Source organism: Oncorhynchus keta, unplaced genomic scaffold, assembly GCF_023373465.1.
Source record: "Oncorhynchus keta strain PuntledgeMale-10-30-2019 unplaced genomic scaffold, Oket_V2 Un_contig_6244_pilon_pilon, whole genome shotgun sequence".
Taxonomy (NCBI): domain Eukaryota; kingdom Metazoa; phylum Chordata; class Actinopteri; order Salmoniformes; family Salmonidae; genus Oncorhynchus; species Oncorhynchus keta.
This window is the reverse complement of record NW_026288751.1, coordinates 1208403-1221439: the sequence shown is the minus strand read 5'-3', so window position 1 is coordinate 1221439 and position 13037 is coordinate 1208403. Positions and strand designations below refer to the sequence as shown.

Sequence of the window (13037 nt, the reverse complement as noted above, 5' to 3'; positions counted from 1 at the left end):
TTAGGCCATAAAAACTCATATCTACTGATTCACTTATCTGCACACTAGTGTAGTATGTTTCATTCAAATGACTTTTTATTTGGTGTGTATTTGTGGTTTAGTTTATGTAGCCACTTCCCAATTCATCAAGGCTCTCATTGTTTATGTTTAAATAGTATAGAGAATACATTATTATAATAAATAACAGACACCATAGATATACTGTATGTTTGAGGGCACATGCAAAATCAGATATAAATGTAATCGGTATGATGAGGTAACACCCAGTGAGAGGCACTTGGATAGCCATGTATGCTGTTTAATTTCCTTTACTATTCACTACAAAATACCGCTGATGCTAGTGACTTAGTGAAAGTAATAAATTAATGGACACAAGAAAACTAAACCATTTAAAAATGGTAGGTTAATGGTGATAAGTCAGCAAAGTCATAGGCCACTTGGTGTAAAAGGTGTGCTACATTTTCGTTGCTCTCTTATCTAAGGGTCACGGTTTTCGATTGCGTGTGGAGGCATTTATGAGAAACGAAACTTACGGTGCACTGTGGAGAAATCGCTTCGCCATTTCCTATTTGCTATTCTAATAGTTTGCCTCATTCCAGTTTATTGACAAAGAAGGCAAGTCTAGTGTAGAGAATCATTGTACCATCCCTGTGAAATATATTTTCTGTAACCAAAAATATTGTATTTTCAGCAGTTTGAAGCTGGTAAAATACACAAAAACAGGAAGCATTTAACTAGCGCACATATAATAGATCTACCGCTTCTTAGACTTGCTTTCAATTAGAGAGACAGATCTATAAATTAAATTTCTATGTGAATTTGGTCGGGTCGCCAAAAAAAGGTGACATTGCAGCTTTACTGAAGAGAACCACATCACGTCTACGTACTGTTTTGAACAGACAGATCAGAGCAACATTGAAGCATGCCTTTTCAACAACCCTTCTTCAATCCGGTAAGAATTCTACTTTGATATTATTCACATCATTTATTTCATCAGGCCCCGTTATATGTGATGTTCTGATGTCATTTTGTTCCATATTTTTGGTGTAATTTTCCCATTTTCTTTTGCAAAAGGTGTATTGTATGGTGGTAATACTGCAAATGAACTTTCAGCTTTGAATCACTCCCATATTGTGGTTATTAAAACCGAAATGAATATAGAGAACTGTTGTTTCCAATCAACCAAAATGTTGTAATTAATGTTGTTGTATTGTACTGGAACAAATTACAACAAATTATTGTGGTGACAAAATCCTGCAAGAGTTTCCTGTAGGAAAACAAGTTGTCCAATAGGATTCTGATAGAGGTAACACAAAATCCTATAGGGTTGCGAGAGTTTGATATGATCCAATAGGATTATTTTTGACGTTTCCAATAGGAAAAATTGTGAGAATCCTATAAGATTCTATTGGAAATTAATCCTAAAGGATTTTTTTAACTAGGAAAGAAAAGAAGAAAGGAAACCATAACCTTTTAGATTGTTATTAGAAAATGTGTGATGTGGCCAGTGTGAGTGCTTAACGTTTCAAAGTCTCTATTTGCCATGTCCCTAGCTTGCCTGGCTCTTAACAGATGGTGAACAAGACTAGCTACCCAGCCCTGGACACATGTTGTTTTGTGCTCTGTGCCCCTAGAGAGTGCCGTTCACTGGCTGTATCCAGGGAGCTCTGCATGAGGGGAAGACCATCACTGTGACAGGGAGAGTCCTGCCAGGAGCCCAGAGGTAGCCCTACCTAGAGACACACTACTTTAGCACAGTCTTGTCACTCACTATAAGCACAGAAGGGATCTTGTTTAACCTAATCATTGAATGCAACGTTTACATTTTAGCAGACTCACTTACAGTAAGTAGTAAGTGCATACATCTTCATATTTTTTTCATACTAGTCCCCCATGGGAATCGAACCCACTACCCTGGTGTTGCATGCACTACCAACTGAGCCACACAGGACAGAACATGATTGTGTAGGCCATAATTGTACATCAAAATATAATATGCCCCTTCCTTTTGTCCGTATAGGTTTCATGTGAATTTGCAATGTGGCTCAAGAGGAAATCCTGACATAGCCCTCCACTTCAACCCCCGATATGACAGCTTCCTAGACGTTGTGATCTGCAACACCATGCAGCACTCCAAGTGGGGTTCAGAGGAGCGTGAATACTTTGCAACCATGACCCGGGGGGCCAACTTTACCCTCATGTTCCTGGTCAACAAAGATTCATATTCGGTCAGGAGATTTTTATTAGGCTACAACATTTTTTGAATGTGGATTTATTGAATTAACCTTATCTCTAGAGCAGTTTTTTTTAACTCTTGACTTATTGAATGAACCTAATCTCTAGAGAAGTTTTTTGACTGTGGACTTATTTGTGAAATTGTACATTTTTATTTGGATCCCCATTACCTAACGCCGTAATGTTAGCTAATCTCCCTGGGGTCCAACACCAATTAATAAGACATTACAAACAATTACAAATTAAGACTTTACAAACATTTAACAAGTAGACAATACAGACAATTAAAATATCTGACAGGAAACACATTTAACATTCAGTTGATGCTTTCTATTTCCTGTCCAGTCATATGGTCTATCACAGATTCTGATGCGTTTCAATAATATTCATACTGATAGAGCAATGAAGAGCTAATCTGGCAGCCCTGTTTTGAGCCATTTTGAGCTTTTTTTATATCGTTCTTTGCGTGTGATAGGACCAGGGATTGTGTGATAGGACCAGGGATTGTGTGATAGGACCAGGGATTGTGTGATAGGACCAGGGATTGTGTGATAGGACCAGGGATTGTGTGATAGGACCAGGGATTGTGTGATAGGACCAGGGATTGTGTGATAGGACCAGGGATTGACCATATAACTGGACAGTACTCTAAGTGTGTTAGGACCAGGGATTGACCATATAACTGGACAGTACTCTAAGTGTGATAGGACCAGGGATTGACCATATAACTGGACAGTACTCTAAGTGTGATAGGACCAGGAATTGTGTGATAGGACCAGGGATTGACCATATAACTGGACAGTACTGGACAGTACTCTAAGTGTGTTAGGACCAGGGATTGACCATATAACTGGACAGTACTGGACAGTACTCTAAGTGTGATAGGACCAGGGATTGACCTGATTCAGAGTGCTAGATGTTACATACTCTGAACATGTTCTAGTAACAGCAATTCCCCTACCCGTAATAACAATATTATCTATGTGTTCTGGCCATGATAAACCTGCGTCCATCATGACGCCTGTAGTTTTTTTTCTTCTCACTTGCGTTCTATTCATCGACAAATTCAATTGGGGATCATCAGCAAGCATATATCTTGAAACAAATACAATACACTTAGTTTTAGAAACGTTCAACACCAATTTGTTCATATCAACCCACTCAGACACCATTCTTAGTTCAGAACTCAGTACATCTGTTAGCTCATTACATTCTGATGCTGTGCTATACATTGTAGAGTCATCAGCATACATTACCACTCTTGCTTTGTTCATCACCAAAGATAAATCATTAGTAAAGATAGAGTAGATAAGGGGGCCTAGACAGCGTCCTTGAGGAACACCACAGTGTGTATCTTTAGTGTTTGAAAGGCTACCATTAAATAACACTTTTTGCCTTCTCCTGGATAGATAGCTAGTAACAGTTCATGATCAATTACATCAAAAGCAGCACTGAAATCTAGCAACACTGCACCAACTAACTTCCTGTCATCCATACTCTTTAACCAATCATCTGTCATTTGTGCTAAGGCCGTACCCGTAGAATGAAATCAAATCAAACTTTATTTGCCACATGCACCGTGAAATGCTTACTTACAAGCCCTTAACCAACAGTGCAGTTCAAGAAGAAGAAAATGTTTACCAAGTAGGCTAAAATAAAAGTTAATAATAAAATGTAACACAATACGAATAACGAGGCTATATACAGGGGGAACCGTTACCGAGTCAGTGTGCAGGGGTACAGGGGCTAGTTGAGGTAATCTGTACATGTAGGTGGGGGCAAAGTGACTATGCATAGGTAACAAACAAGCAGTGAGTAGCAGCAGTGTACAGGGGGGTCGATGTAAATTGTCCAGTGGTGATTTTTAAGAATTGTTCAGCAGTCTTATGGTTTGGGGGTAGAAGCTGTTGAGGAGCCTTTTGGTCCTAGACTTGACGCTCCGGTACCGCTTGCCGTGCAGTAGCAGAGAAAACAGTCTATAACTTGGGTGACTGAAGTCTCTGACAATTTTATGGGCTTTCCTCTGACACCGCCTATTATATAGGTCCTAGGTGGCAGGAAGCTTGCCCCAGGGCTGTACTGGGCTGTTCGCACTACCCTCTGTAGCGCCTTACGGTCAGATGCGGAGCAGTTTCCATTGCGGTGATGCAACGGTCAGGATGCTCTCGATGGTGCAGCTGTAGAACCTTTTGAGGATCTGGGGACCCATGACAAATCTTTTCAATCTCCTGAGGGGGGAAAAGTTTTGTCGTGCCCTTTTCACAACTGTCTTGGTATGTTTGGAGCATGATAGTTCGTTGGTGATGTGGACACCAAGGAACTTTAAAGTCGCTCCACTACAGCCCCGTCGATGTTAATGGGGGCCTGTTCGACCCGCCTTTTCCTGTAGTCCACGATCAGCTCCTTTCTATTTCTCACATTGAGGCAGAGGTTGTTGTCCTGGCACCACACTGACAGTTCTCTGACCTCCCTATAAGCTGTCTGATCATTGTTGGTGATCAGGCCTATCACTGTTGTGTCGTCAGCAAATTTAATGATGGTGTTGGAGTCATGTTTGGCAACGCAGTCGTGAGTGAACAGGGACTACAGGAGGGGACTAAGTACACACCCCTGAGGGGCCCCAGTGTTAAGGATCAGTGTGGCAGACGTGTTGTTGCCTACTCTTACCACCTGGGGGAGGCCCGTCAGGAAGTCCAGGATCCAGTTGCAGAGGGAGGTGTTTAGTCCCAGAGTCCTTAGCTTAGTGATGAGCTCCGTGGGCACTATGGTGTTGAACACTGAGCTGTAGTCGATGAACAGCATTCTCACATAGGTGTTCCTTTTATCCAGGCGAGAAAGGGCGGTGTGGATTGCGATTGAGATTGCGTCATCTGTGGATCTGTTGGGGCAGTATGCGAATTTGAATGTGTCTAGGGTGTAAAGATGCTGTTGATGTAAGCCATGACCAGCCTTTCAAAGCACTTCATGGCTACTGACGTGAGTGCCACGGGGTGATAATCATTTAGGCAGGCTACTTTCGCTTCCTTGGGCACAGGGACAATGGTGGTCTGCTTGAAACATGTACAGCCGTGGCCAAAAGTTTTGAGAATGACACAAATATTAATTTCCACCAAGTTTGCTGCTTCAGTGTCTTTGGATATTTACAAGCATTTCATGTTTCAAAGGCTTTTCTTGACAATTACATGAACTTGATGCCAAGAGTCAATATTTGCAGTCTTTTTCAAGACCTCTGCAATCCACCCTGGCATGCTGTCAATTAACTTCCGGGCCACATCCCGACTGATGGTAGCCCATTCTTGCATAATCAATGCTTGGAGTTTGTCAGAATTTGTGGGTTTTTGTTTGTCCACCCGGGTCTTGAGGATTGACAACAATGGGATTAAGGTCTGGGGATTTTCCTGGCCATGGACCCAAAATATTGATGTTTTTTGTTCCACGAGCCACTTAGTTATCACTTTTGCCTTATGGCAAGGTGCTCCATCATGCTGTAAAAGGCATTGTTGATCACCAAACTATTCCTAGATGGTTGGGAGAAGTTGCTCTCGGAGGATGTATTGGTACCATTCTTTATTCATGGCTGTGTTCTTAGGCAAAATTGTGAGGGAGCCCACTCCCTTGGCTGAGACCCCACACATGAATGATGTCAGGATGCTTTACTGTTGGCATGACACAGGACTGATGGCAGCGCACACCTTGTCTTCTCCGGATAAGCTTTTTTCCAGATGCCCCAACAATCGGAAAGGGGATTCATCAGAGAAAATGACTTTACCCCAGTCCTCAGCAGTCCAATCCCTGTACCTTTTGCAGAATATCAGTCTGTCCCTGATGTTTTTCCTGGAGAGAAGTGGCTTCCTTCCTGCCCTTCTGGACACCAGGCCATCCTCCAAAAGTCTTAGCCTCACTGTATGTGCAGATGCACTCACACCTGCCTGCTACCATTCCTGAGCAAGCTCTGTACTGGGGGTGCCCCGATCCCGCAGCTGAATCAACTTTAGGAGACGGTCCTGGTGCTTGCTGGACTTTCTTGGCCGCCTTGAAGCCTTCTTCACAACAATTGAATTCAACTGCTCTCCTTGAATTTCTTGATAATCTGATAAATGGTTGATTTAGGTGCAATCTTACTGGCAGCAATATCCTTGCTGGTGAAGCTCTTTTTGTGCAAAGCAATGATGACGGCACGTGTTTCCTTGCAGGTAACCAAGTTTGACAGAGGAAGAACAATGATTCCAAGCACCACCCTCCTTTTGAAGCTTCCAGTCTGTTATTCAAACTCAATCAACATGACAGAGTGATCTCCAGCCTTGTCCTCAACAACACTCATACCTGTGTTAATGAGAGAATCCCTGACATGATGTCAGCTGGTCCTTTTGTGGCAGGGCTGAAATACAGTGGATGTTTTGGGGGGGATTCAGTTCACTTGTATGGAAAAGAGGGACTTTGCAATTAATTGCAATTCATCTGATCACTCTTCATAACATTCTGGAGTATATGCAAATTGCCATCATACAAACTGAGGCAGCAGACTTTGTGAAAATTATTATTTGTGTCATTCTCAAAACTTTTGGCCACGACTGTAGGTATTACAGACTCGGTCAGGGAGAGGTTGAAAATGTCAGTGAAGACACTTGACAGTTGGTCTGCGCATGCTTTGAGTACACATCCTGCAAATCAGTTTGGCCCAGCTGCTTTGTGAATGTTGACTTGTTTAAAGGTTTTGTTCACATCGGCTACCTAGAGCGTTATCACACAGTCATCCAGAACAGCTGGTGCTTTCGTGCATGCTTCAGTGTTGCTTGCCTCGAAGCCAGCATAAAAGTTATTTAGCTCCTCTGGTAGGCTCGCGTCACTGGTCAGCTCATGTCTGGGTTTCCCTTTGTAGTCCGTAATAGTTTTCAAGCCCTGCCACATCCAATGCGCGTCAGAGCCGGTGTAGTAGGATTCAATCTTAATCCTGTATTGATGCTTTAAAGCATCTGAGGATTTCTTATAAGCGTCTGGATTAGTCTCCCGCTCCTTGAAAGCGGCAGCTCTCGCCTTTAGCTCAATGCAGATGTTGCTTGTAATCCATGGCTTCTGGTTGGGATATGTACGTACAGTCAATGTGGGGATGACGTTATCGATGCACTTATTGATGAAGCCAATGACTGATGTGGTGTACTCCTCAATGCCATTGGATGAATCCCGGAACATATTTCAGTCTGTGCTAGCAGTCCTGTAGTGTAGCATCCGTGTCATCTGACCACTTCTGTATTGCGCGAGTCACTGGTACTACCTGCTTTAGTTTTTCCTTGTAAGCAGGAATCAGGAGGATAGAATTGTGGTCATATTTGCCAAATGTAGGGCGGGGGAGAGCTTTGTATGCATCTCTGTGTGTGGAGTAAAGGTGGTCTATGTTTTTTTCCCCTCTGGTTGCACATGTGACGTGCTGGTAAAAATTTGGTAAAACGGATTTAAGTTTGCCTGCATTCAAGTCTCCGGCCACTAGGAGAGCCGCTTCTGGGTTAGCATTTTCTCCTTTGCTTATGACCTTATAGAATTGGTTGAGAGCGGTCTTAGTGCTAGCTTTGCTTTGTGGTGGTAAATAGACGGCTACAAAGAATGCCCTTCTTTGTATGCATGCTGGAAAACCGTTATCAGGCCATTACATGAGAAATAATCCTGGATTTGTACAGATACCATTTTTTCCAATAATTTACTTAACACAGGCAGCAAGCTTTAAGAATGACTATTAGGACCAATGAATGCAGATTTTTTTATCCTTATGTAGTGGAATAACATTTGACTCTTTCCAGACTTCTGGACACACCCCATACATCAAGCACTTAATAAAAATATGAGAGATTGGGGTAGATATTTGGTTAGCTGTAATTAAGCAATTTGGTGTCAAGATTATCTGTACCAGGTGACTTATCCGAAAGAGACAACAGCATCCTTTCTACCTCTTCCCTTTCTACTTGGTGAAATTGGAACATGCATTGCCTCTCCTTCATGATCCAATCTTTTATAAGGGTATATGACATGGAGTCATCAGTTGGAATCATAGCGTTCCTATTGAATTGAACATTTTCTCTAGAGCAGTTTTTTTGACTGGATTTATTACATTTCTCTAGAGCATAAAGTATCATAACTATTCACTTATTTATTATTTTTCCTCCATGTGCCATTGGTTTCCCACTGGAGCCACCCATACTGTACGTAAAATGTACTGTATGCATGCATAACTGTAAGTCGCTTTGGATAAAAGCGTCTGCTAAATGGCATATATTATATTATATATCATTTTTTGTCTCTCCTAAATCCTGTTTTATCCCAGATTATTGTGAATGGTGCCCTCTTCATGGAGTACCTGCACCGCCTCTCGTTCTCCAGAGTGGACACCATCTCTGTGGATGGGGGAGTGGAAGTCCAGTCTATTGCCTTCTCCAACCCTGCAGTCACCGTGAGTATCTGATAGGTCCTCCTCATGGGAGAATATAGTTCATTTTCGTGTTCAGTAGGATCAGCTTTGAGCAAGCAACTGGACAAATTTGCTCATCTTAATCAGTTGTCTGGAATGCAACCAAGTGGGCAAAAGTGGTTGCAGTGGTCATGGTCAGGTGGTGTAATGATTGTAAAAGGATGTTTTAGACATATTTTTGGCATCCAGAAAAACGGAGTTCCCCCAGTTCCCTTTCCTGCAGACAAATGACCTAGTGGCCTCATGGGTGGAATGCTATTCATATTTTTCATAATTTTATAATGAATTTAAAAAAAATAATAAAGCCCATGTAGACTTTGGATGGTCTAGAGGAGATCAGGCTTGCAGATTCAGTGCCTCTTTTTAAATCCATGTTGAAGACACACTTATATAAAGATCTTTTAATGTTTGATTTTAATTAGCTATCTTTTTTCATTGTCGTTCCTCCAGTCTTTATTTCTTTATTAGTACTTTTATTTTGTGATGTGAAGCACTTTGGTACCTGTATTGAAACGTGCTATACAAGTTATCATCAATATTCAGACTTGCATGTGCTGACTAAGAGAGTCTGTTCATATCCTATACATAGAAATGAAATGTTATGTCCTGTCTTTTCTCCAGTCACCTCCTCCCCAACCAGGATATCCTGGCCATCCACACAGTGTGAGTATTCTTATATGACAGACTCATGAACAGGATTCTTAGTTATACAAGTTAAAAACATATTATATTTGGAGTTATTTCGAGAAAAGGTCTGGAAACACTTATAATTAGTAATAAACCCAGTACTACATATCTGGCTTCACAAAACAGTAGCATAGGTCATAATCCAAGATGGACAATTTATTTACAGGGTCAACGAAACCGAAATAGATCTCGTCAAAGCAAAACTGGCCCCCAAACTCCTCCTCAACAAACTCCTCCTCAATGGTGTAATGCCACACAGGTAGATTCTATCATGCTGGGTTGACAGCTCATTTAGTGTATTTCACTTTTTTTCTGGTGGTGGTTGTTTTAGTAAGGTGACTGCATTTCATTCCATTCAATCAACGTTAGCTTTGAGGGTAGATTTAGCTTGCTTTCCTTGTTAAGATTGATATATATTTGACAACTGTTTGTCTGTTTTGTAGGCTTTCTCAGCTGCAGGATTTCTTCAGGTCAGTTGCATTCCAATGAATCAACTTTTCAAGGTTTAAAATGTGTAGATAGAGGCCAATATTAGGAATTGCATTGAAGTTTGATAAATCTTTATCTATATAAATTAATGTTAAGAAAATTAAGTTCTGACAAGCTTAAAGTAGTTTTTTTTGTAGAGACTGTAGTGATGCATAATGTTTATTTTATAGGCACCCCCTCCATACACTGCCCAGCCTCCATACTCCCCCAAGCCGTCCTTTGTAAGCACCCCTTCTTTAACCTACAGACTAATTGCAGACTGCATAATTACATTCATTTCTGTATCGAAACAGATTATTGGGTTGACATGGTGATGGATCCTTTGTCCTCAGGTTGTGCCGTATAAAAACATAATGGCAGGTGGACTTTACCCAGGCAGAAACATCACCATCCAGGGTGTGGTCAACCATAACGCTGATAAGTAAGCAACTTACTCAATTTGAGCACATCTTACATAATGCATTTGCTTCACCTGCTATGGGTCGGAGTTGGTACTATGAATTGTATACCTGTACATTACAGACAATACAAATGAATAGTAAGGAAAAGGTCCTCGTTTGATTAGCCTGTCACCCTCCAAATAATTTATTTCACGATTGTGTAACACTCACCAGCAGAGTCCAGAAAAGTTCTCCCTCTCTACAAGCAGTACATTACAGAGCTATACAGTATTATGAGCCAGGTTGTTTGGGTCCTGGATGCTGATTGGCTAAAAATGCATTTTAGCCTTGTTTATATCAGACATTATACCACAGGTTTGAGGCAAAAATACTTGTTTACTGTTCTAGCTTATGTTAGTACCCAGTTTATAATAGTAATAAGGCACCTCGGGCTTGTGGTATATGGCCAATATACCACGGCTAAGGGCTGTGTCCAGGCACTCTGCTTCGTATCGTGCATAAGAACAGCCCTTAGCCGTGGTATATTTAAGCAAGACCCAAGTAAGTATGGTATATGGCCAATATAGGGCTGTTCTTATGCACGACGCAACATGGAGTGCCTGGACACAGCCCTTAGCCGTGGTATATTAGCCGTATACCACAAACCCAGAGGTGCCTTATTGATATTATAAACTAGTTACCTCTGTAAACCTTTTCCACCATCTACCACAGAGCATTAGTTTAATGCGTAATCTAACCTGACATTCCTGGTCAAGCCTTATAACCATGATTATGGTTCGCATGGTTCTAGGTTCTGTATCAACCTGCGTTTCAACTCGGGGGTGGCGTTCCACTTCAACCCCAGGTTCAATGAGAACGTTGTAGTTCGTAACAGTCTCCTGAAGGAACAGTGGGGTCCAGAGGAAAGGACAGGTGGCATTCCCTTCTACAGAGGCCAACCTTTTACGGTATAAACTCCATTATAGCTAACTGCATACTGTAGGATGGAACAAGTAAATATATTTTAACAGATATTTGCGTTGTGCATTGACAACAATTTCAGCTGAAATGCATCTGAATGTGTTTTAGTTCAATGATATCGTATGCTTTCCCTTGGATGAGCTCAGCACTCATTCAGGCCCTGTGTTTCAGGTGATCATCATGTGTGATACCCAATGCTACAGGGTGATGGTGAATGGAGCCCTGATGTTCAGCTACAACCACCGCCACTTCCTTTTCCAGCAGATTGATATTCTAGAGGTGGAGGGGGACGTGAGCCTGTCCGCTGTGCTGGTCTGAGTTACAAACACACTGAGGTCAAAGTTCAGCGATAGTAGGGTCTGATCAGTCAGTGCATTATCTCACATTATGTGTGAGGAATCATGTCTTATGTGTCTGTGTGTGGCCATTTTCTGTATTGAAAAACTGTGGCATTTTACTGTGTTGCTGATGGTGAGATGTTTTACATTTCTCTCTTCCATAAACAATTATAGGAAATATTGTCTTCTATTGATCATATTCCAGATAGCCCACATGATGCCTGCTGTATGTCTGTGCTTTCTGTCACAACAATGTTTCCACAGCAAATAAACAGCAATATATTGGAACTAAGATGTTGTCATAATTCTACATCACCGCTAGAGGGCAGAGAGGTTCTGGTAAAATGAATAACTTGGCCCTGTTTTAGATTGTAGTGGGAAGGTTCAGATTTTATATTAAAGCATTCTAAGGATTTTCACCAAGTAAATACTGATGACATGAATGGTGTTGTGGATCATTATAATTACATGAAGTGCATTCGAATGACTGTGCACTCAGGGAGTTCCAGGTGGTTAGAAGTAGGCTTGTAGACTGGTTGACAGTGTTTTGACTGGGTCTCGGGATGTATGGACTGATACGCACCTACAGATTCACCTCACATGCTGCTACAAGAAGGCAGTACAGATTCACCTCACATGCTGCTACAAGAAGGCAGTACAGATTCACCTCACATGCTGCTACAAGAAGGCAGTACAGATTCACCTCACATGCTGCTACAAGAAGGCAGTACAGATTCACCTCACATGCTGCTACAAGAAGGCAGTACAGATTCACCTCACATGGTGCTACAAGCAAGCTGCACAGATTCACCTCACATGGTGCTACAAGCAAGCTGCACAGATTCACCTCACTTGGTGCTACAAGCAAGCGGTACAGATTCACCTCACTTACTGCTACAAGCAATCTGAAGCCATCAGTTAGGCTTTTGGATATATATATTTTTTTTTCTCTCACTAAGACTGCCTCTTAGCAACCGCTTTCACATGTAGGCCTCCACTTGCTGTCCTTGCCATCCTTACTGCCTGCAGTGGCAGCACCAAGCATTTTTCACTGGGGTAGCTTGGTCGTTGTGTAGGGGTGCTTGCAATCTACAGTGTACATGATTGCATATACGCAAAACGTATTTCTTGGTGCTAATGGGAGTGCTAGGCCTATTCTTGAGGGGGCTTCAGCACCGTTTTGTCTCGCCCTGGTGCCATCCATGACTACATGATTGTACCAAAATGATGTAGACCAGTGCTGCACAAGCTAGACTTTCTTTCTATGCAAAAAAAGATAACTGTTCAACATTCTTTAGATAATTGAAATTAGTTAATTGTGCAGCAATTCTTTCTGAGGTGGCACAGGGTCAAAGCAGGGCAACTTGACATGTCAACACATTTGAATGGCAAATTTAAGCACATTAGGACTGATATCTTATCCACCAGGGTTTTATTTGGCCCTCCAGAAAAATATTTTTCAAAGGGACT

At 41.8% G+C, this 13037-nt stretch overlaps 1 protein-coding gene across 1 annotated transcript; it reads left to right on the top strand.

Moving 5' to 3' along the window:
- Window positions 1-517: 517 nt before the first annotated feature.
- Window positions 518-11855, top strand: LOC118391353 (galectin-9-like). The gene is made up of 11 exons (XM_035782675.2): window positions 518-952; window positions 1635-1723; window positions 2021-2228; window positions 8549-8674; window positions 9314-9355; window positions 9546-9638; window positions 9823-9849; window positions 10039-10089; window positions 10201-10289; window positions 11060-11216; window positions 11401-11855. The coding sequence occupies exons 1-11, from the start codon at window positions 923-925 to the stop codon at window positions 11545-11547; spliced, it is 1059 nt and encodes a 352-aa protein (XP_035638568.1). The 5' UTR covers window positions 518-922; the 3' UTR covers window positions 11548-11855.
- Window positions 11856-13037: the final 1182 nt, after the last annotated feature.